The sequence below is a fragment of the Amblyomma americanum genome, chromosome 9 (assembly GCF_052857255.1).
Source record: "Amblyomma americanum isolate KBUSLIRL-KWMA chromosome 9, ASM5285725v1, whole genome shotgun sequence".
Taxonomy (NCBI): Eukaryota; Metazoa; Arthropoda; class Arachnida; order Ixodida; family Ixodidae; genus Amblyomma; species Amblyomma americanum.
In genome coordinates, this window is record NC_135505.1 from 84,852,707 (window position 1) to 84,873,417 (window position 20,711).

At 44.0% G+C, this 20,711-nt stretch overlaps 1 protein-coding gene across 1 annotated transcript in view; it reads left to right on the forward strand.

Annotated features, from left to right (window-relative positions):
- The first annotated feature begins 978 nt into the window (after positions 1 to 978).
- LOC144105579 (uncharacterized) overlaps positions 979 to 20,711 on the forward strand; it is a 100,688-nt gene continuing 80,955 nt past the window's right edge. Inside the window, exon 1 of the mRNA XM_077638698.1 lies at positions 979 to 1,457. Coding sequence (XP_077494824.1) covers positions 1,277 to 1,457 — 181 coding nt within the window. The 5' untranslated portion in view covers positions 979 to 1,276. The remainder of the gene's footprint in view (positions 1,458 to 20,711) is intronic.

The following is a 20,711-nucleotide window of genomic DNA, read 5'->3' on the forward strand; positions in this document are numbered from 1 at the left end:
AGGCCCGGGGTGCGCTCGAAAAGCACAAGCCTCACGACCCACCACAAACGGGCCGAACGGGGGTAGTGCAGAGGAGGGCATAACCCCGGGTCGACGCTTGGCCAACGTCACGACGCGTCAAACCGTCGGTTGCCGGCATTTTCAATAAAGTTTTTCCTACCTACCTACCTACCTGGGCAGAACCGCCTACACTGCTCGGGTGGAAAGCAGCGCGCGGAAAGCGCGCGCGCGCAAGAAGGTCCCCACACTGCCCTATTATGCCTACCGTCTCTTTGGAAAAACAACCATATGACGCAAACCTAAGACGTGAACAGCCGCAGTTCTTCGTTTTGCTCGCAATGTACTCACCGCTCTCTTTGTGCTAACTTCACCTGTGCATTGGCCCCGCCGCGGTGGCTCAGTGGTTAGGGCGCTCGACTACTGATCCGGAGTTCCCGGGTTCGAACCCGACCGCGGCGGCTGCGTTTTTATGGAGGAAAAACGCTAAGGCGCCCGTGTGCTGTGCGATGTCAGTGCACGTTAAAGATCCCCTGGTGGTCGAAATTATTCCGGAGACCTCCACTACGGCACCACTCTCTTCCTTTCTTCTTTCACTCCCTCCTTTATCCCTTCCCTTACGGCGCGGTTCAGGTGTCCGCCGATATATGAGACAGATACTGCGCCATTTCCTTTCCACAAAAACCAACTATTATCACCTGTGCATCTGTGAAATCTGTGTGCAAAGTAACAAATGTAATCGCCTGTTTAAAGAAAAAAATATAGTAAAGCAGGTTAAGTTGTGTGCACAAGACTTTTTTTTAAATAATATAATGAACTTACACTTTACTTGTCGCGCTCGTGGATTAAAACACCAAAATTAAAGCCACGTAAGAATGTGTCGCCATCTATGCATTGTAAAGAGAGTTTAAGGGCTACGGTTGTTACGGAGGTTGCCGTGCCGTGGCGGTGGTTGATGCGCAGGGATAGCGCTCATGTTTTGACAGGAAGTGACCCTCGCACGTTGGCTCGTCAAGGAAGAGCAAGGAAGAGCCTGCGCGGTTGTGCGTGCTCGTGCGTTTCTTTGTGGCGGCTCGTTCAACTTTTTCCCGCCACTTTGGCAGCATTAGAAGCATTGTCGCTTTCTCGCGAAGTTTGCTTCGATCACATAGGCAGGTATCGGTAGCACGTTGGTGCAATATATTCGGTGCGCGGCGACTAGCGGCAAAAACCCAGGGATTTTTTCGCGCGCAAAAACGGCGTGACAGCAACTTGGCTGCCGCTGGTGTTTCTGACAGCCATGTTCACCAATGTCGATGTGCGTGGCGTGTCGCGCGGACAGTGCACGGCGGATGGTTGCGAGTGCGATGGTTTCACGCGGCCGTCATCCCTGGAATCGCGCAGCATCCAAGCGGCGCCGCTGCAGTGCGGCTGGTGTTGCTACTGCGGTCACTCGCCGGTGTCTCATAAGCGCTTAGTCGGTAAGTCCCCTTTCCTACGACGATGGCACGCGTCCGCGACGGCCGTGTCCTGCAAGCTCATGTTATATCTGGTTAAACCCCACATTTTAAGCCCAGTAGTGACGTCGGGCCTTTTTTGTTACCTTTTCGTAATGTCTATGTGCAACACTCGTGGAATCTCGTATCTTAGCGGAGTGTTGTGTTTGTGTTCAATTCACTCTTTTGTTTCCATTAATCTGCACGGGGTCAGCACCTGTTTCATTTCCTGCGAGGAGTGCAATTATGGAGATACTAGGCAGAAAAAATGCAGCTTCGTTTACCGGAGTTTTGAATTTGCTTAGGACCAAGGGGGAGCACTTTATTTTAAAGTTGAACAATACTGCCTGAATGTTAAAAAAAATTGTCATATAAATGTGCCCTCAAACTGAACAATACTCAAAAGCAGGAAATTGTTGGTTAAAAGTATGAATATTTAACAGAAGCTTGGGTTGGGTAAATGTGTAAGCATGTACATGGCTTTATAGTGCAGCAAAACCTGTGAAAGTAGTGTTTCCTGGGTGTTGTACTGTGATATGAAGAATGTTGAGCCCCACTCGGCAACTTGCTGAATATACTTGATGGTATTCATTTCACTTTCGCTCAAGTAACAGATGTTTTATGCACAACACCTGGCAGTGGGTAGCGTATAGTTCGGAGCAAGTTAAGATCATTATATTTACACCAACTGCATAAATATGTTCCACAGACACTGCAAGCATGCACATAGCTGTAAAAGATGCTTTAATAACGAAACTTCTCATTCACATGATTTGGACTGCAAAATGGAAGAACAACATAAATCAACATGTATGGCACATTTGCTAGGCCTTTATCAGCACTGGTTGGAGTTTAACAACAGTGAATGTAAGGGTCTATTGGTGTCATCTTGGTGCATCAATACTAATCTGTGCCTACGGCAACGTAAAGGCGGTTGGTGTTCACCCAACCCTGTCCTGCAGCAATGTTGGTTGCCCCTACTCCAGCAAATGTCAAAATTTTGTGTGTGCGCCTGCCTTTACACCAACCCAGCCTTCATGTCCCTTCCTCTGTTGTTAGGGCAGAGAATTGGTTGTCTGTTCTCTGCATAAACACTTTCCATGTATATACAAAATATTTTGCAGTCTGTTAGAAAAGCTATTGTTTGGCGGTGGCAAGTAGTGTGGGCCTGCCTTTCTACCACCCCAGCCTTCATGTCCCTTCCTCTCTCTTCCACTCTGTTGTTATCGCAGAGAATTGGTTGTCTGTTCTCTGCTTAAACACTTTCCATGTACATACAAAATATGTTACAATTTGTTAAACAAGCTGTTGTTTGGCGGTGGCAAGCGGTGTGGGCCTCGCACCATTGGAAGGTGATTGTTCGAGTGCCATAGCATTGTGTGTTGCACAGGCATGGCAAGGTGTGCGGCAATGTCTTCATCCTGGCAGTGTGAGCTGTCAATCTGACACTGGATTACTGGCGCTGTCCAAGTTCATTCCCCCTTCTAGATTTCCACACTAGGGTGTCAGTTCAGTAGCTTTAGTTGGCTCTCAAAATCCATGCTTCCCTCTCCCTGTGTCTAAAGGTGCCCGTATCATTTTCCTCAGTACTTTCCTCTAATTTCAAGCCTTTCAGATATCCTTTGAATTTCAGCAGGCTCATTATTAGCATTCAAATTACAATTGACAGCACTGGCTGCTACTGACGTGTTTTTAACTGGCCAAGAACTCATAATTTTTTTTTCATCATTTCATCTTTTTTATTACGGGACTAGACTTCTCATGAAACCCTCAGCAACCTGGAATATCGCAGGCTTTCTTACAGGCTTACAAGCTCTGCGTTGTGTGTCACACAGCTCGCTGTACCATGTCACCCGAAAACCAGTGGGCTTACTGAACATTTTTTTTTGTACTCTTAATGGCATTCTTGCCATGCTTTTGCCTCTGACAGCTTTAATCAGGATCGATGAAGATTTGAGCCTATTGCCAGGGAAATGCTTGTGCAGCTGCAGCCTAGTCGCTGCTAAAGGAATGATTGGTTTCTCACCAACCTTTCTTTTCTGAGCCTTTTTGGCTTCTTGACACAGTTCTTCCCTGCTGGCTCCAAATATGCTTCCCATACTGACCTTGCCCACCATTTTCAGAAGTGGTGCTATATTGCTCACTGTTCATGTTGCGCACCCAAGGCCTCTGCAAAGGTCAGAGTGGCTTAAGGTGAACCAGCTGCTGCGTTTCTTGATGGCTCCTCTGGGTTGCAGCTACCTTCAAATTTTCTGCCTAGTACCATGGTCTTCGGCGCGTCTATGAGCAGACCTCTTCCTATCAACTCTGCATCTGAACCGGTGACCCCTTCTTTGGACTGGTTTTGTTGTGTTTGTGATGTTGTTCACATCAACAGTCCAAAACTATGTTATAACCCTCTTCTTTCTTCGAGCCGTCAGTGTGGCTCCTCCTCTTTGCCAGGAGAGTAGCAGGGAAGAAGGTGACACCAATGCTCCAGAGTGAAGGGCAATGCCTCAGTCTTTTCAGAACTCTTTTCTTTGGCACTCCGAGCATGTACAATATGTCCTGCTCTAAAATTTCCACCTCCCTGTAAAATACCTTTTTTGTTTTCAAAAAAAGCATCACATATAAGTCGCACTGGTGCATGAGACACACCTGTTCATTCGGTAAGCGCTGTAGAATGTGCTGAGGATCCCTTCGGTACAGTGCAACAAAAGAACTTGTAGCAGCAGCCTAGCGCTGGTGATTCTCAAGCTCTGTCCAGCCTGCCAATTCCTGCAACGTGCTTTTTAATGCGATAAAATTTCGGAGACCATAAAGGCGAAAACTGTCCCATGGCGTCGGCACTGTCAGCGTCTTCTGTGTGAAGCCTCCGCCTGCTAGGTTGGGTTCAAGGGGTTTGTTTCTCTCAACCTGTCAACTGTACTCTTTCTCATTTGTTCAGCTACTTCATTGTGTCATGGGGTACTACATGTAAAAAATATTTAAAACTTATTAGGCACTTAAAGAAGAGGGCAATTAGAATCATTACGTTTTCAAACAGAACAAATACTACGAAACCACTGTTTCACCTGATGCACGTATGCCTGCTTGACTCTGTTGATGTATTAAGTGTTGCTGACATGAAACACAGAATAACAGTACATGATGACCTCCTGTCATTAAGATTACCTATATTACTAGCACGCAGTACAAGAGCTCCAGAAAACTGCTTTAATCCACTGGTTGCCAGGAATGCTTACAGTCGAAGGCGAATAAAATTCCAGAGCACTCACATATGAAATTCTTTACCCACAGACGTGAAAGCAGCATGCAATTTTTCCGTAGCCATGAAGCGCGTATTGTTCAGTAGCTAAGCAATATAATTAGATAGCCATCTGTGACACTGTTACCCTTGTAGAGTCAGTACATGGTTGCTCTAATGTCTGCATTTAGCTTGTTTTCTTTATTTTTGTCTGTGTTACTGCATGCCACATTATTTTGGTACCTCGATCAATAGGTCCCACTCCTAGCCGGTCAGGCTATGGAACAAAGGTTTTGTTAAGTTGTGCAACATATGAATTAGTGTAAAAAAAAAGTCCCCCTCCCCTTGTAGGGGAGAGGAGGGAAACGCCAGACAAAGAATGACCCAGGAAAAATGAAAATGACTAACAAGGAATTGACCCAGACAACAACAGGCATATGTGCGTAGTATACATCCTTCTAAAGAACTGTAGCAAAAAACTACAGAGAATGCTTACTACATTCAAATCAGTGCGAGAGCACGGATTGTGCTATGTGCAAGACGACGATGAGCAGCCAGTGTCACGGGACGGAGCGCTTGCTCTAGGCGAGCCTGCTGCACAAACAAATACTAGACGGTTTTGCTAAGCTCTGAACCTTCAGATTAGTGCTTTTAATGAACTGCACCTCTCCAACCAAAAATTTTAACTTTAACCCAACGTTTCGAAGCCGACTTGGCTCCTTCATCAGGGGTGACTGAGGGCAGTATCTAGCGTCTTTTAAGTATGGAAGGGGGGTTCAAAGGAACGAAAGCTGTGATGCGAAGGGAGGGGGAGGGAGGGTCTAGGCTGTTAGTCACGCTGGTGCACTGCAGGGAGGTGGTGAATGGTGACTTTTTTTTCGTTGAATTGAAGACCGAAGCCCCGGGGCATGTACTGGTGGCAGGTTTCTTTTTGTACGGTTGATATTGTTCGGGGTAGTTTGGATATATGCCAGGATTCCAGAAGGAGCCTTTTGTGGTAATTTGTTTCCGAGGATGTGGGTTTCTTCGATGTTGATGCTATGGTCCGAGTCCTCAGAATGTTCGGCTACTGGATTGCGCTCTTGCGAATTTGCGGACGTCTTTTTCTTTGAAATTTCTGGTTTCGCCGATGTAGCCTGCGTCGCAGTCGGCGCATGGAATTTTGTAGACAATGCCTTGGGCTCTTTCTCTCGACGGCCAGTCTTTCGGAACAGGTAGGCAAAGTGCAACAGTGTTTGTGGGCTTGTGCGAAACCTGGAGACCCGATTTTTTCAGGATTCGGCGATGGTTTCGCTGACACCTCAGACATAAGGTAAAGTTATGACGTATTTTGGTGGTGGCGTTGGTCTTTGGGCGTTGATTTCTTGACGAATGTTGTGTTTTTGACGTTGAATGGTTTTTTGAATAGTCTTTGGGTAGCCGTTCATGATGAGTTCTTTGAATACCGTGCATTATTATTTTCTGTGCTGCAGTGTGTCTCAACGTTTCTGAACAGGTCATCACCACTGATGCTTTATGGACTGTCGGGTGGTTCGAAGAGATGTGGAGATACCGGCCTGAGTGAGTTGGTTTGCGGTATACGGAGAATTGAAGGGTATTGTGGTTTTGGGACACGAGGTCGTCTAAAAACGGCAGGGAGTTTTCTTGTTCCACCTGTAGCATGAACTGAATGTCAGGTTCTACGAAGTTTAAATGATGAAGGAAATTTTTAATGTGAGTTCTGTTGATGACGGTGAAGCAGTCGTTGACATACCTGAGGAAAATCTGGTTTCGTGTGGAATGAGTTGAGGGCTCGTTGTTCGATGTGTTCCATGGTTAAATTGGCCATGACGACAGAGATGGATGCTCCCATTGGTGTTCCTTTCACTTGTCGGTAAAATTCCCCGTTTGACAAGAAGTATGTGTTTGATAGGCACAACTCCAGGTGGCGGCTCACATCATTTACACTCAGCGGGATTCGTGCGCTGAGTGTGTCGTCGCGTTGTAGGGCGTCTCGGGTAGCGGTCACTGCAAGCTTCACGGGGATGTTCATTTTACAAGTGTTCGTGTAATACGCGACCAAACTTAATCTCTCAAAACTGCACGAAAAGCATGTATTCGTGCTTACTACAGAGAGACAAGCTGTTTTAGAGCGAAACGAGCTAGATCTGAACACATCGGTTTTACAAGTGTTCATGTGAGACGCGTTTCACATCCCCGTGAAGCTTGCGGTGACCGCTACCCGAGACGCCCTACAACGCGACGACAAACTCAGTGCACGAACCTCGCTGAGTGTAAATGATGTGTGCCATTCTGGAGTTGTGCCTATCAAACACATACATCTTGTCAAACGGGGAATTTTACCAACAAGTGAAAGGAACACCAATGGGAGCATCCATCTCTGTCGTCATGGCTAATTTAACCATGCAACACATCGAACAACGAGCCCTCAACTCATTCCACCCGAAACCAAAAATTTTCCTCAGGTATGTCGACCACTGCTTCGCCGTCATCAAAAGATCTGAGACTCAAAATTTCCTTCATCATTTAAACTCCGTAGAACCTGACATTCAGTTCACGCTAGAGGTGGAACAAGAAAACTCCCTGCTCTTTTTGGACGCCCTCGTGTCCCGAAACCACAATACCCTTTAATTCTCCGTATACCGCACACCAACTCACTCAGGCCGGTATCTCCACTTCTGTTCGGACCACCCGACAGTCCATAAAGCATCAGTGGTGAAGACGCTGTTCAGAAGAGTTGAGACACACTGCAGCACAGAACTTGACAGAAAAAAAAGAACAACGCACAGTATTCAAAAAATCATTCGATGTCAAAAACACAACATTCGTCAAGAAATCAATGCACAAAGACCAACGCCACCACCAAAATACGTCATAACTTTATCTTATGTCGGAGGTGTCAGCGAAACCATCGCCTGAATCCTGAAAAAATAGGGTGTCCAGGTTGCGCACAAGCCCACAAACACTGTTGCGCTTTGTCTACCTGTTCCTAAAGACCAGCCGCCGAAAGAAAGAGCCCAAGGCATTGTCTACAAAATTCTATGCGCTGACTGCGACGCAAGCTACATCAGCGAAACCAAAAATTTCAAAGAAAGAATTCAGCAACATACAAAACGATGTCTGCAAATTCGCAAGAGAGCGCAATCCACTAGCCGAACATTCCAAAGACTCCGACCATAGAATCAACTTCGAAGAAACCCGCATCGTCGTAACCGAAACAAATTACCACAAAAGGCTCCTTCTGGAATCCGCGCATATCCAAACCACCCCGAACAATATCAAAATATCAACCACACAAAAGGAAACCTGCCCCCAGTATATGCCCAGAGACATCGCTCTTCAACTCAACGAAAAAAAAGTCACCATTCGCCATCTGCCTGCAGTGCACCAGCGTGAATAACAGCCTAGACCCCCCCTCCCCCTCCCTTCACATCACAGCTTTCGTTCCTTTGAACCCCCCTTCTATACTTAAAAGACGCTAGCTACTGCCCTCAGTCACCCCTGATGAAGGAGCCGAGTCGGCTTCGAAACGTTGGGCTAAAGTTAAAATTTGTGGTTGGAGATGTGCAGTTCATTATGTCTTCATACCCAACCAGACAGGCAAATCTGTCAAAATGTTTAGTTTTCAATTAGTGCTTTTGCACTAAAACAAAGCTTGCGAGAGCTATTCATTCTTGCATGCATTGCTTGCAAAGAGAAACCTAGGTGTCACAAGCCTCATCGGTGACTGCCTTTGTAACAGCCACCTGCCAGTGCAGTGGTACATCGCTTAACCGCTGCGCCACTGCACTAGTAATGGTATGAAGGAGGACTCAACGCGATCTATGAATGTGACACGTTATGTTGTTACATAGTTTGGATTGGAATAGAATCAGAGTTGGTATATACATTGGGGAGTGAAAGGCAGTGAACTCAGAATTGGAATTTAATCAGAACTAGAATGAACTGGCAAGCGAAAGAAGTATGCTGTTGTCTTTCCTCCGCATCAATCTAGTTGATCGCCACTAACTTTTTTGTAGGTTTCATTGATTGGAGCATTCTTGAGGCTTTATGCCAGTCCCAGATAACTTTTTTACTCATGTCAAATGGTGTCTCTGCCGCTCGATTCCTATTCTCCAGCATGCATTCAAAGGAATGCAGTTTGAATTTCGCGGCATAGCCTCATCGCTTGCAGATGGCATTATGTTGAGCAAGAACAACGCATAGTCCATGCATTGCCAAAAGGACGTGACTCCGAAATAGAAACTTTCTAGAATATGGCTTGACTGGCTGGCTACCCTGGATGCAGCCTTGGCACGCGGTTCGAGTCACTGTTGGGTCATTCCACGCGAAACGATCCACACTAGAAAAAGCGACCACTGGCACCACCAATTTTTTTGGAAAAAAATGGGACAGTTGGCGTTTCCTTGAATGGAGTTTCAACAAAGTATTTTTCTGAAAAAAAAATTTTTGCTCACTTGAGTGCTCTTTGAAGTTTCCATGAAAAAGTAAAAATTGGTTGGAGTTATTATTATTATTTATCGATACCTCACAGGTCCCGAAGAGCATTGAGTGAGGGGGGCATCAAAGAAAAGGAATATGCAGCAATAATAAACAACAGTAGCAGTACAATGGGTGCGGTACAAGGCAAAAAAACACGAACACAGATTATTTAAAACGCAACAAAAATAATTGAACAAAACAATTGAAAATACAAAAAAACTGCAAAACGCGAATATGCGAAGAGGTGCAAACAAAAACAGTGGTACATCAAAGAACGATATAAAAGCAACTGAAACTGTAGAAAAGCATTTGAAACAATACTAAAGGGATAAATGCATACATAGGGTCATTTTAAACTATAGGATCAGGACAGGAGATTATGTCAGGAAGATCATTCCAGTGCCTGATTGCTTTAGGTAACGCAGACGAATCAAATGATTGAGTTTTGCCATATATGCGTTTCAAACAGATGATTATTCAAGTGCGCTGAGGAGCGGAAAGGTGATTTTAGAGACAGAAATGAGGGGCGGGTGTAAACATATTTATGAAATAAACAGAGAAATGAAAGTGAACGAGTTTCGAGTATCTGTAAATCATAAAGAGTTTAAAGCTGGGAGACACTGGCGAGGGGACTATAATTACTAACAATGTACCGGGCAGCTCTGTTTTGAATAGTCTCAAGCATTTTAATGAGATATTTTTGATGTGGCGACCATAGAGATGCGACAAATTCCAGCTGGGGTCGTACAAAAGATAGGTATGTGAGCTTACGAACGGAGCTAGAAGAGTTGCGCAGGTTACTGTGTATGAAACCGTGTCCTCAACGCTTTGTTGCAAGCAGCTGAAATGTGACAAGACCATAAAAGATCTGGAGGGAGATGAATCCCAAGATATTTGTAAGACATAACTTAGGATAGGAAAGTGTTGTTAAGGGGGCTCTAATAAAGTTGCGGCATGCCTGGGATATTGAATCACATTGCTTCACGAATAACGTTCAGCAAGAATTTTTTAAATGCGCTTTGTAGAAGCTGAGTTATCTGTAGTTAAAATTTGAATTTCAGCGTCTTTTTGCCGTTCCCTCTCCTTTCGTCACTTTTTGCACGCTGGAAGGTAGGCGCTCCTTCGTCGACCCTCCCTCTTGGAGCGGAGCTTCCCGACCTGCCGGAGCTAAGTGACTTATTGGCCGCGGCCATGGTAGCTGCCTGGCATCTGAAAGAATCTAACCAATGGCCACCTCTCACCTTGTCTACGCAGATGCGAGGGACGGAGGAGGGTGCGGGCATGAAAAAGTCACCGGGAAGGGCTCGCCAACTTTGACGTGTGATTGTGGGTCGTCTGCTGCGTGTAGAAGAGTATTATTTGGCTGTAGTTTTCATGGCAACACAGTGCAGTGATTAAGTGAGTTAATATGCTCTCCTTGGAAGGCGTTTCAGAGCCCCTTTAATAGTGTAGTTGAAGTTAGACATATCATGTTTTCTGCTAAATGTCATAGATTTACATTTAGTGTTTAGGATCACGTGCCAGTTTTTACACCAATCAACAATAATGTTAAGATCATTTTGAAGGGTCAGGTGGTCAGTCTGAAGTGATCATGCGGTAAATACAGTCATCTGCAAAAAGTCGTGAATGGGATGAAATGTTATTAGGAAGGTCTCTAATGTAAATTAGGAAAAGCAAGGGTCCAAGTACGCTTCCCTGGGGTGTGCCAGAGGTTACATCATATAGTGGTGAGGTCCGTTGACAACAGTGAATTGTTGACAAAATGAGAAAAAGTTACGAAGCGAAGACAATGTGAGAGAATCAAGAGAAAGGGCAGATAATTTAGTAAACAGCCTGCTGTGTACAACTCTGTCAAATGCTTTCGAGAAATCTAAAAAAATGCAATCTGTTTGCTGGTTTTCGTTCATGTTAAAATACAAGTCAGTAGTAAATTCAAATAAGTGGGTATCGCGCGAGTAGCCTTTTCTAAAACCATGCTGATTACAACAGAAAAAGAGATTACGTTCTAGATGGTCGTAAATGTGAGAAGCGATATTTTCAAGTAATTTACAGCTTATGCATGTTAACGAGATAGGGCGATAGGTATCAGGTGGGCTTTTGATACCGATTTTGAAGATAGGGATGACCTTGGCAATTTTCCAGTCGGTAGGAACTTCTCCGGATGGTAAAGATTGCTGAAATATATGACAAAATCTGGCTGGAAATTGAAATGGTGTTTTTAAGAATCTTGGAATTTATGTCGTCCACTCCAGCAGATGAGGATAACTTAAGGTTTTTAATCAGTGATGCAACACCTTCGGCAATAATGCTGATAGACTCCATGAATCTGTAGTCAGTCGGGAATAATAGGCATACTGGAATGATCTTAGTGAATACTGAAGCAAAAAATCTATTAAATGCAGTCGGACATTCAGTGTCATCTAGCGGCAATCCATCACTATTGTGTAGTTGTATGAAGCCTTGTTTACATTTGGGAGATATAGTTTGCCAGAACTTCTTAGGATCACTCTGCAAAAGTGAGGGGAGGTCATGAGTGAAATATTTGTTAGCAGAACAGTATGCCTTCAGGCACTGTTTGTAGCTATTTAACGAGGGCGATGAGGGGGCAGGTTTAGCTTTTCAGTACAAGCACTTCTTTTTATTTCGTAGTCGACGGAGGGCCTTGTTGAACCATGGATTAGTTTTGTCGTTAGTTATTGAAATTACCGGAACATGCTTGTCGATCAGTGCAGAGGGTTTGTGTTTGCAAAGCAACCAGTTGTTTTCGGTTGATCGTTGGCTACTTGGGGGCAAAAATACTGCACTGAAAAATGTGGTAAGCTCTGTACTAATGTCACCATATCTTGCTTTACTATAATCTCTAATCCTTTTTGTTGTTTTCCCTGCAAACAAACTAGGAACTAGAACTTCAAACTGCAGCAACTTATGGTCGCTGAATCCATCAAGGTACATAACCGGCCCTATGGTGTCAGGACCAGTGGCTAAAGCTAAATCTAGTGGGTTACAACCACAGGTATTCTGGTTCATGACTTGAAATAAGTTGAAATTTAGTGTTAGGTTAATGAATTTATTTGCAGCAGTATTAGATGAAGACAAATTAACCCAATCTATTTGAGGAAAATTAAAATCACCGAGCAGGTAATTGTTACAGGGTGCACAGAAGTCAGCAGCGGCAGAAATGCTAGACCGCAGATTGTGAATGAAATCCCACAGTAAGGCGGGCGGTAGCACACCCTATAAGTAGATTTGAAAAACAGTTTTGCAGGTGGCCCATACTATTTCTAGGTCAGAATTAGGTGCGATAGCAATGGAAGGTAACATTCTTTTGATTGCAAGAACTCCGCCCCCTCTTTTGTTTATATGGTTATGTCTGTAGATATTGTAAGCATGGGCATCGGGAAAGATTTCACTGTCTTCGATACCGGCGTGCAACCAAGTCTTTGTTAAAGCAACTATAGCAGATTCACTATCTTCAAGAAAGGAACAGAGTTGAGCGCATTTAGGCATTAAGCTTCTGATATTAGAAAATGAAAGGGACAGCTTCGGTGCAGAGGTGAATGACGTGGCTTAGGGACGCTCACGCAAGCTGGTTGCATTGCCTAGCTACGGCGAGACTGTGTGACTGAATCACTGACGTGGTCATACACATAAGTTAAAAGTTTTGAAATCAAATGTGAAATGGTAAAATGACAAATGTTATTTTAGAAACTTCATTTGCGCTGTTCTTTCATCTGACTTCATTAATGAAGCCATATGAGAATTTTTTGTTTGCTTGGTTCAGTAAAAAAGCAAGGAATGTGGCATTTTAAGAAACTTTTTGCATAAGTGTCCTCAAGGTTTGTCACATTAATTTTTCTTGCTTTCAAATGTTGCTGTAGCTTATGCCAAAAATAATATAAAATTTTTAAACATGGTACTTTTCAAGAAAATTGCTTCCAAAGTTTGTAAAAAGTGACTTTTTCCTGAGATTCAGACCTAAATCAAAGATCAAGACGCTCCAGAAAAAATATTGAGATGGCTCATAATACACACCAACTTCATTGTTTGTAATCTAGAAATTTCAATTCAAGTAAATTTTATTTGAGGTGAAGAAAAATTTTGCAAAATCCACAACCGGCCTCTTCGATAGTTACTCCCGGACTTTGTGTTCACTGCAGAACGGGCACTGTCATGCTTAAAATTAACTGCAATGCACAAGATGAGATAGGAGCTCAGTTCTCGAAGCAGTCTGAGCCCAATGGTGCTATACATTGATGGAATTGACCATTTGCGGAAAAGCGAGCGCCGCCTGTCGTGCAAACAGAGAAGCTCCGCCGGTACCTTTGGTTGGAAAGGGGCTCTTGAGCAAGCATGCGCAAGGCAGCGTTCAGCAGCTCACGTGCGCTTGTTTTGTTGTTTTAGTGTTGTTTGTTGGCCGGAAACGTGTGTCAGCTAACGAAAGAGTATGATGGAAGAGGAGAATTTCCCATTTCCGTTTTTAGAAACAGGCTGTAGCGAATTATTTTCGCGTTGTAGCCTGAAAAACGACCATGTGTGGCAATACCTGCACTCTGCTACCTCAACGGAGCGCCGAATGACCAAGTGAAAATGTGCGTGAATGTGCGCCTATGCGCGGGCGAGTGTGACAGTATAATGGGATGCACTTTCCTAATGCACACAGACGTTTATGTTTGCGCTTCCTTGATAGGGCCGGAGTTTCTGCTAACTTAACACAACACCTTTTGCCTCAGGGCACACTTAGCTGATTATTAAAGGACCCGTTGTACTATCTCAATCCCGGCTCGTGCTGATACGGCAGAGCGTTGCTTTGCGTGCTAACGGGCCGCGGGAGCGTTAGAATGCGCGGATATACGCGAGGTTGCGCTCGGCCGTGCTCCCGCTGTTCAGGAAGCACATTGTAGCATTAATGGTGAATGTTCATACTAGTATATATCATTCGGTTTTCCTGCGTCGGTGGCAAAACTCTTCTTGAACGACCGAGCAGTGTGTACTCGGCAGTAAGCTCCAAATAAAGCAGCAACACCCGTTTCGAAACGTGCTGGATGTGCGCATTACTGGCCCCATCAACGGGTTCGTCTTTTGCGCCTTGTATGTCGTTGCGGCCTTTATTACGTACAAGTCTCGCTTTTGCAAAACACATGGTTAGCTTAGATAAATCGCGTTGCAGTTACATGTCAGTTCCGTGTAAGTTACAGCTCACATCAGTCGTCGCACTACAGCGCAGGAATGCACGGCTGGCTCATGTTTTCCAACCAAAAAACAAACCGTCCAGAGAGGGCGCTGCCTGCGCCTTCACCACGCATGCGCAGAAACTTCTCCGCAAATGGTCAATTAGCTGTCGATGCAAACAACTAAATACAGTGATTGTTTATGCAACTCAGGTGCTCTTTGACATGGGGAATTGATTTACTATAAAGTGAAAACCTTAGTTGGTTCTCATCAGACGTGTTACAAGCTATATATTGAGCGAAGTAGTACAAGCCGCCGCCAAATTTTTTCGCACTAATATGCTCTATGGGTCTTTGCTAAGCAAATATGAGCCATCACATCTTGTGTGTTGCAGTTCATAATGAGCACGGTAGTACGTGTTCTACAGTGAAGACACAGTTCGGCAGTATCTACAGAGTATCTCACGTATTTTTCTGGAGGGCCTTGATTCTTAATATAGGTCTGATTCTCAGCAAAAATCCACTTTTTGTAAACTTTGGAAGCAATTTTCTTAAAAAGTACTATGTTAACAATTTTGTATTAATTTTTAGTATAAGCCACAGCAACAGTTGAAAGCAGGAAAAAATGTGGCTGAAACATAATGACGTTTGTATAAAAACTTACTAAAACGCCACGTTTTTTGCTTTTTACTGAACCAACCAAACGTGGAAAATTCATGCGTAGCTTCAAAGAAAGTCAAATGAAAAACAATGCAAGTGGAGTATTCTAATACAAGATTTGTCATTGTAACGTTTCACATTTGATTTTAAAATTTGGTTTGATTTAAACCATGTAAGGTTTTCTAGTAGCATTTGGTTGAAAGACGTGGGAGACCTTTAAATGTCTTCTAAACTCTAGTGCATGTACTGTTCTACATATCATTTTTGCATGATCATTTGCGAAACAAATGTTTCTGATTAATGTTGTGTTTAATAAGTCATTACACACATGCTATGTGCAGTAGCTTTTTTTAAATAATTGTGGTCGTAGCCGCTCAAACTGGAGGCTGTGGTGGTCATCATTAGCCTCGTCGACTTCTGCTCAAATTTGGAGTCCAGCTGCAGTATTAGCAGGTATCCTGGTAGCAAACTGAGTGTCTCTTTCGCCATCATTTATGTTCATACAACAGCACAAATGAGAAACATGTAAAACGTCAGACAAAAAGAAAGCAGATGGGTATCGAGCCTACAGCAGCAAGACTCAACCACTGGCCCATGCTTGGCAAGAAAATAAGAAGGCTTAAATATATTTGTAGTAAGGTTTCATTATACCTGTCCATTTCCTGGTGTATGCTTTAAAGTTTCTACTTAATTTGAAAGAACGGTACTTGGAAATGGCATTGTTTTCATAGTGCAATGAATGGATGTTAATGCTTCCAGCTGCCATGGGAAATTTTACGGGTCACCATAGAAGTCTCTTCAGTTCAAATGCCATTCCAAGCCTCAGTTGTCATTTTGCTCAAATGTTGTGTCGACATGACCATGTTGCAGGGTTGTTTGTCATCAATAATGCTCTCTGACGCATCTCCTGAGTTCCTTAGCATGATGCAATCAGTAGAAGTGGAGGTTGCTAGATGTTCCACATTAACCGTTATACTTGGTCACTCCCAGTCAGACACTCTGAATGTCAACTTGTAAACTTTCCGCTCAGGGGGGCGCCTGCAGCTTGCAGGTGTTGGTGAGTGGCGACACCACGGGTTCCGAGCATCCGCAGGGACATTCCCGCAGGCGGATGATGGTGAACAGTGCACCACCACGGACCCGAGCACCCGCGCCTAGCCGTGCGTGGCATTGCCGTGTCCGGGGAAAAGGAGGGGGTCCTGGTGGTTGAGCCGATGCCGAGCGTTTGGACCTTTAAGGCCCCTCGGCGGTGGCGACACAACACTTTGGCCCCAGCTTCCTGTAGACGGCACTTCCGGCCTGACCCTACCGCGGAAAATCGGCAGTCGCCTTTTCCTGTCCTCCTCTTCATCTTTCACTTTCCTGTCTCTCTCACAATTCTCCTGTCATCTCCTCTCTTAATTACTTTTTCCCTTCTTTCTGGCGGCGAAGGTTAACCTTTTGTGACCAACTACCCTGAGTTGCGTCATATTTGGTTATTGTTGAGGTGTACAGCTGGCATGGGCAGGGCTTACTGGCAAGTTCCTGTCCCGTCCCCTCGTTGGGCTCTATGGTGTGCGGCTGGCATCATGACCGAACATGTAAACACAATTTACGGCTTCACCTCCCTCACAAAATGATTGCGCTCTAGAAAGAGTGCGATCTGAAGACATTACTGGCCAGTGCTTCCAAAAAACAAAAGAACATTTCCCTAGGTATCATGTCATACATAGTGAAGATGCAGAGCAACCAGCCAGAAAAATGTCTCCATTCATTGTTTCCAAATCTCTTACTGACATCCTGGACCTTGGCTTCAAGGTGACGAAGTTAGCCAGTGGCGACCTCCTCCTCCAAATCCGAGACAAAGCACAATACTCAGAACTCCCAACTTAAGTGTCTCTGGGAGACATCCATGTATTCATAACTACCCACCGATCACTGAACACAGTAAAAGGCGTAATATCCGAACACGAGTTTCTCAACCTCTCAGAACAAGAAATGCTCGAGGGTCTGAAAGACCAGAACATTACTGATGGCCACCGCATCAAAATCCGAAAAGACAACAAGGAACTTCCCACAAAACACATAGTACTGACCTTTGCCTCCAGCCATATTTCCGAAAACATAGAAGTAGGATATCTTAAAATAAATATAACACCGTATATTCCAAATCCCAGACGATGCTTCAAATGTCAAAGATTTGGCCACGGCTCACAGAGCTGTCATGGCCGCCAGACATGTGCCAAATGTTCGTCAAACAATCATGAATCCGTGAACTGCAGTGCTACACCACTGCGCCCAAACTGCGAAGGGGATCACCCCGTGTACTCGAGGTCGTGCCTGACCTGGAAGAGTGAGAAGAAAATAATAACAATAAAGACAAGGGAAAACATTACATATCAAGAAGCACAAAAATACTCACGTCAACCTTCTAATTCACAGCAAAAACAAATTTTGCCGATGCGGTGCGCAGGGCACAGAGCCTCTAGTGAGGCGATGGACTTAACACAGAACTCCCCTCCGCTGCAGCAGAGGCACAGCTCCCTGGAGCGAAAAAGATTAGACCCCAGTATTGGCACGCCGAAAACTGGTATCCTAAGTTTTAACTACACTCGTTAAACATGGCATTCCTTATACAGTGGAACTGCCAAGGACTAATGAATGACTACGGTGACATAAAAGAGCTTTTAAACACAATGCCCCCGGTGGCTTTATGCTTACAGAAGACCAACGTTGGCCCAAAACAAAAAAAATATTTAAACAAGTATAATGTTTTTCGGTGTGACCGAGAGCAAACAAGCAAACTGTCTGGAGGTGTTGCTATTGTCATCTAGAATGGTGTTGCAACCCACGAGATCAAACTTAAAACCAAATATGAAGTCATCACAGTCACCATCCTTCATTTTAACACTCACAATATGTACCATACTCCTTTAGCCACACCTAACAGTAACACTTCATGGTTTAAAAATCCCTTTTAGAACAGCTACCAGAGCCATATCTACTAGTTGGTGATTTTAACGCCCACTCTGGTTTTTGAGGAAGTGCACACACTGGTGCAAGAGGTCGTATTTTAGAAGATTTTATTTGAAGTAATAATGTTTGCCTCGTTAACACCGGCAAAGATACATACTGCTCTCCGAGCACGGGAGAAATGAGTTCCATAGATTTGTCTTTTAGTTCACCCTATCTCTTTTGTGATTTTAAATGGGATGTCATCGATAACCCCTACGGCAGCGCTCACCTCCCTGTGTTAATTAGCCTAACATCCCCACTGCAAGGCATCCCAACGAAACCATGACGGCGGAAGTTACATTTAGCCGACCGGGCACTTTTTTAGAGAAAGGGCCAGCTTAGATAAAATAGTTTCAGATGATCTCAGCATAGACGAACTGAATGAAGCTATCACAAACATTATTTTAACCGCTGCACGCCTAGCACTTTCTCGGTCGTCTGGAGTAGTGAAACAGAATAAAAAAATTTAGTATACACAAGAATGCCGAGATGCAAAGAAGAAACAAAACAAAGCCTGGGGAATTTCTCGTACGTACCCAATGCAGGAGAATTTAAAAAAACTTTAAAAAGGCAAGAGCGAGAGCTCGATATATTCGCCGTAATGCAGAAAAAACATCATGGCATGGTTACGTGTCCTCAATAAACAGCAAAATTACATCAAAACAAATGTGGGAGATGGTAAAAAAGGTAAATGGCAGCTACTCCCCATTCACAGTTCCGTTTCTCTCAGACCCTGGTATGCATACAAATATAGAAGAACAGGCAGGTATTTTGGGTGAATATTTTTCTGCAGTCTCCAGTTCATCTCACTACACAGAATCATTCCTCAAATACAAAAACACAGCTGAAAGACAAAGACTGCGACAAGTGGCGATACAAATGAACCTTATAACTTAGTTTCAGAAATTAATAAAGTACTGTCCGCCGGTAAGCAAACTGCATCTGGCCCAGACAAAATGTATTATCAGATGTTAGCTCACCTCTGAACCGGCTGTGGAGGCACTTTTAAATTTTTTTAACAAAGTTTTGGTATCGGGGAAACTTCCCGAAGCCTGGAAGGTGCCCATTATTGTTCCATTATTAAAACGCGGAAAACCTTCTACCCTTCCTAGCAGCTATAGACCAATAGCTCTGACTAGCTGTCTAGCGAAATCCCTTGAAAGTGTATTGAATATCAGACTATCATTCGTGTTAGAAGACAGGGAGCTTCTGGATGTCCATCAATGCTGTTTAGAAAGGCTTGCTCCACCACCGACCACCTGGTTCGTCCTGAAAATACTGTTCGTGAAGCTTTTATACACAGACAGCACTTTATAGCTGTCTTCTTTGATTTAGAGAAGGCATATGACGCAACGTGGATGTTTGTGATTATTGAGGACCTGGCTGAACTGTGCATCCGCAGCAGGATGTTGAACTGCCTTAAAGACTTTTTGTCTAACCGTACATTTCATGTCCGCCTAGGCTCAACCCTTTCAAGGAACTTTATCCAAGAAAATGGAGCACCTCAAGGATGTATTTTGAGCACAACACTCTTTATTTTAAAATTAATTCTATCAAACACTCTTTATTTTAAAATTAATTCTATCAGGAAAATAATTTTAAAGTCCGTTATGTATTCTGTCTATGTAGATGATCTCCTGATAGCTTGCACATCCTCGAATACATCAACATACGAACGACAAATACAGCTAACAAGAAATAAACTGGCAACATGGGCAGGCAGAAGTGGCTTTCGTTTTTCTCCACAAAAACTGGTGGCCATTCTTTTCTTGCTCAGACGAGGCATACAGGTAGATCCCACCCTACACCTGAACGAAAAGACTTACCCATGAAAAATGAACATAAATTTCTAGGTATAGCATTTTGCAGAAAGCTCACCTTTCGGCCTCACATAAATACGTTGAAAAAGAAAGCTTCTCAATCCCTGAACATACTCAAAGTGCTGTCGAGAAAACATTGGGGAACCGATAGGACATGTCTCACAAATTTGACGCTCTGTTGTACGCTCTAGCCTGGATTACGGATGTATAGTGTATGGGTCAGCGAGACCACCGTACCTTAAACGGCTAGATCCAGTACATAATTTAGGCTTGCGTCTCTCCACTCGTGCATACAGGACATCACCCATAAACAGACTCCATGTAGAAACCAATGAACCATCGCTTACAGATAGAAGAGCCATGCTCACATGCACGTACATTCTAAAAATCCATTCACTGCATAAGCATCTATGTTACCATATCGCTACAAAGTGCCTTTCTAGAACACTCTTCAACAACAAGCCGCAAGCTACTAAGCCATTCCTCTTGCGATTTGAAGAGATGTGCCGGAAGCTCGGCATACTAGATATATTTCCAAACATTGCCCGAAAGCGAGGTCCACTGTCGCCATGGCACAGTTTCCCCGAAATCTGTGATTTCACTCTTACACAGTTCCTGAAGAAACAAATTCCACAACAACATTTAATACAAGAATTCCTCACACTTGAAGAAAAGTACAGCAATTTCGCAGCTTTTTATTTATACTCCTGTCACACGGCCAGTTTCAATGGCCATCGAGTTGAGGGTCTTCGAAATTCTCAATCGCCATCGAACTTAAAGGAGTTGTGTCGCTGCTACACGGCAAATCTCAATGGCCATTGAAATGGTTCTCGTGTCTTACGCCAAGTTTGTGTGGCGCCACAATCGCTACTTTGGATTTTGAAAAAAT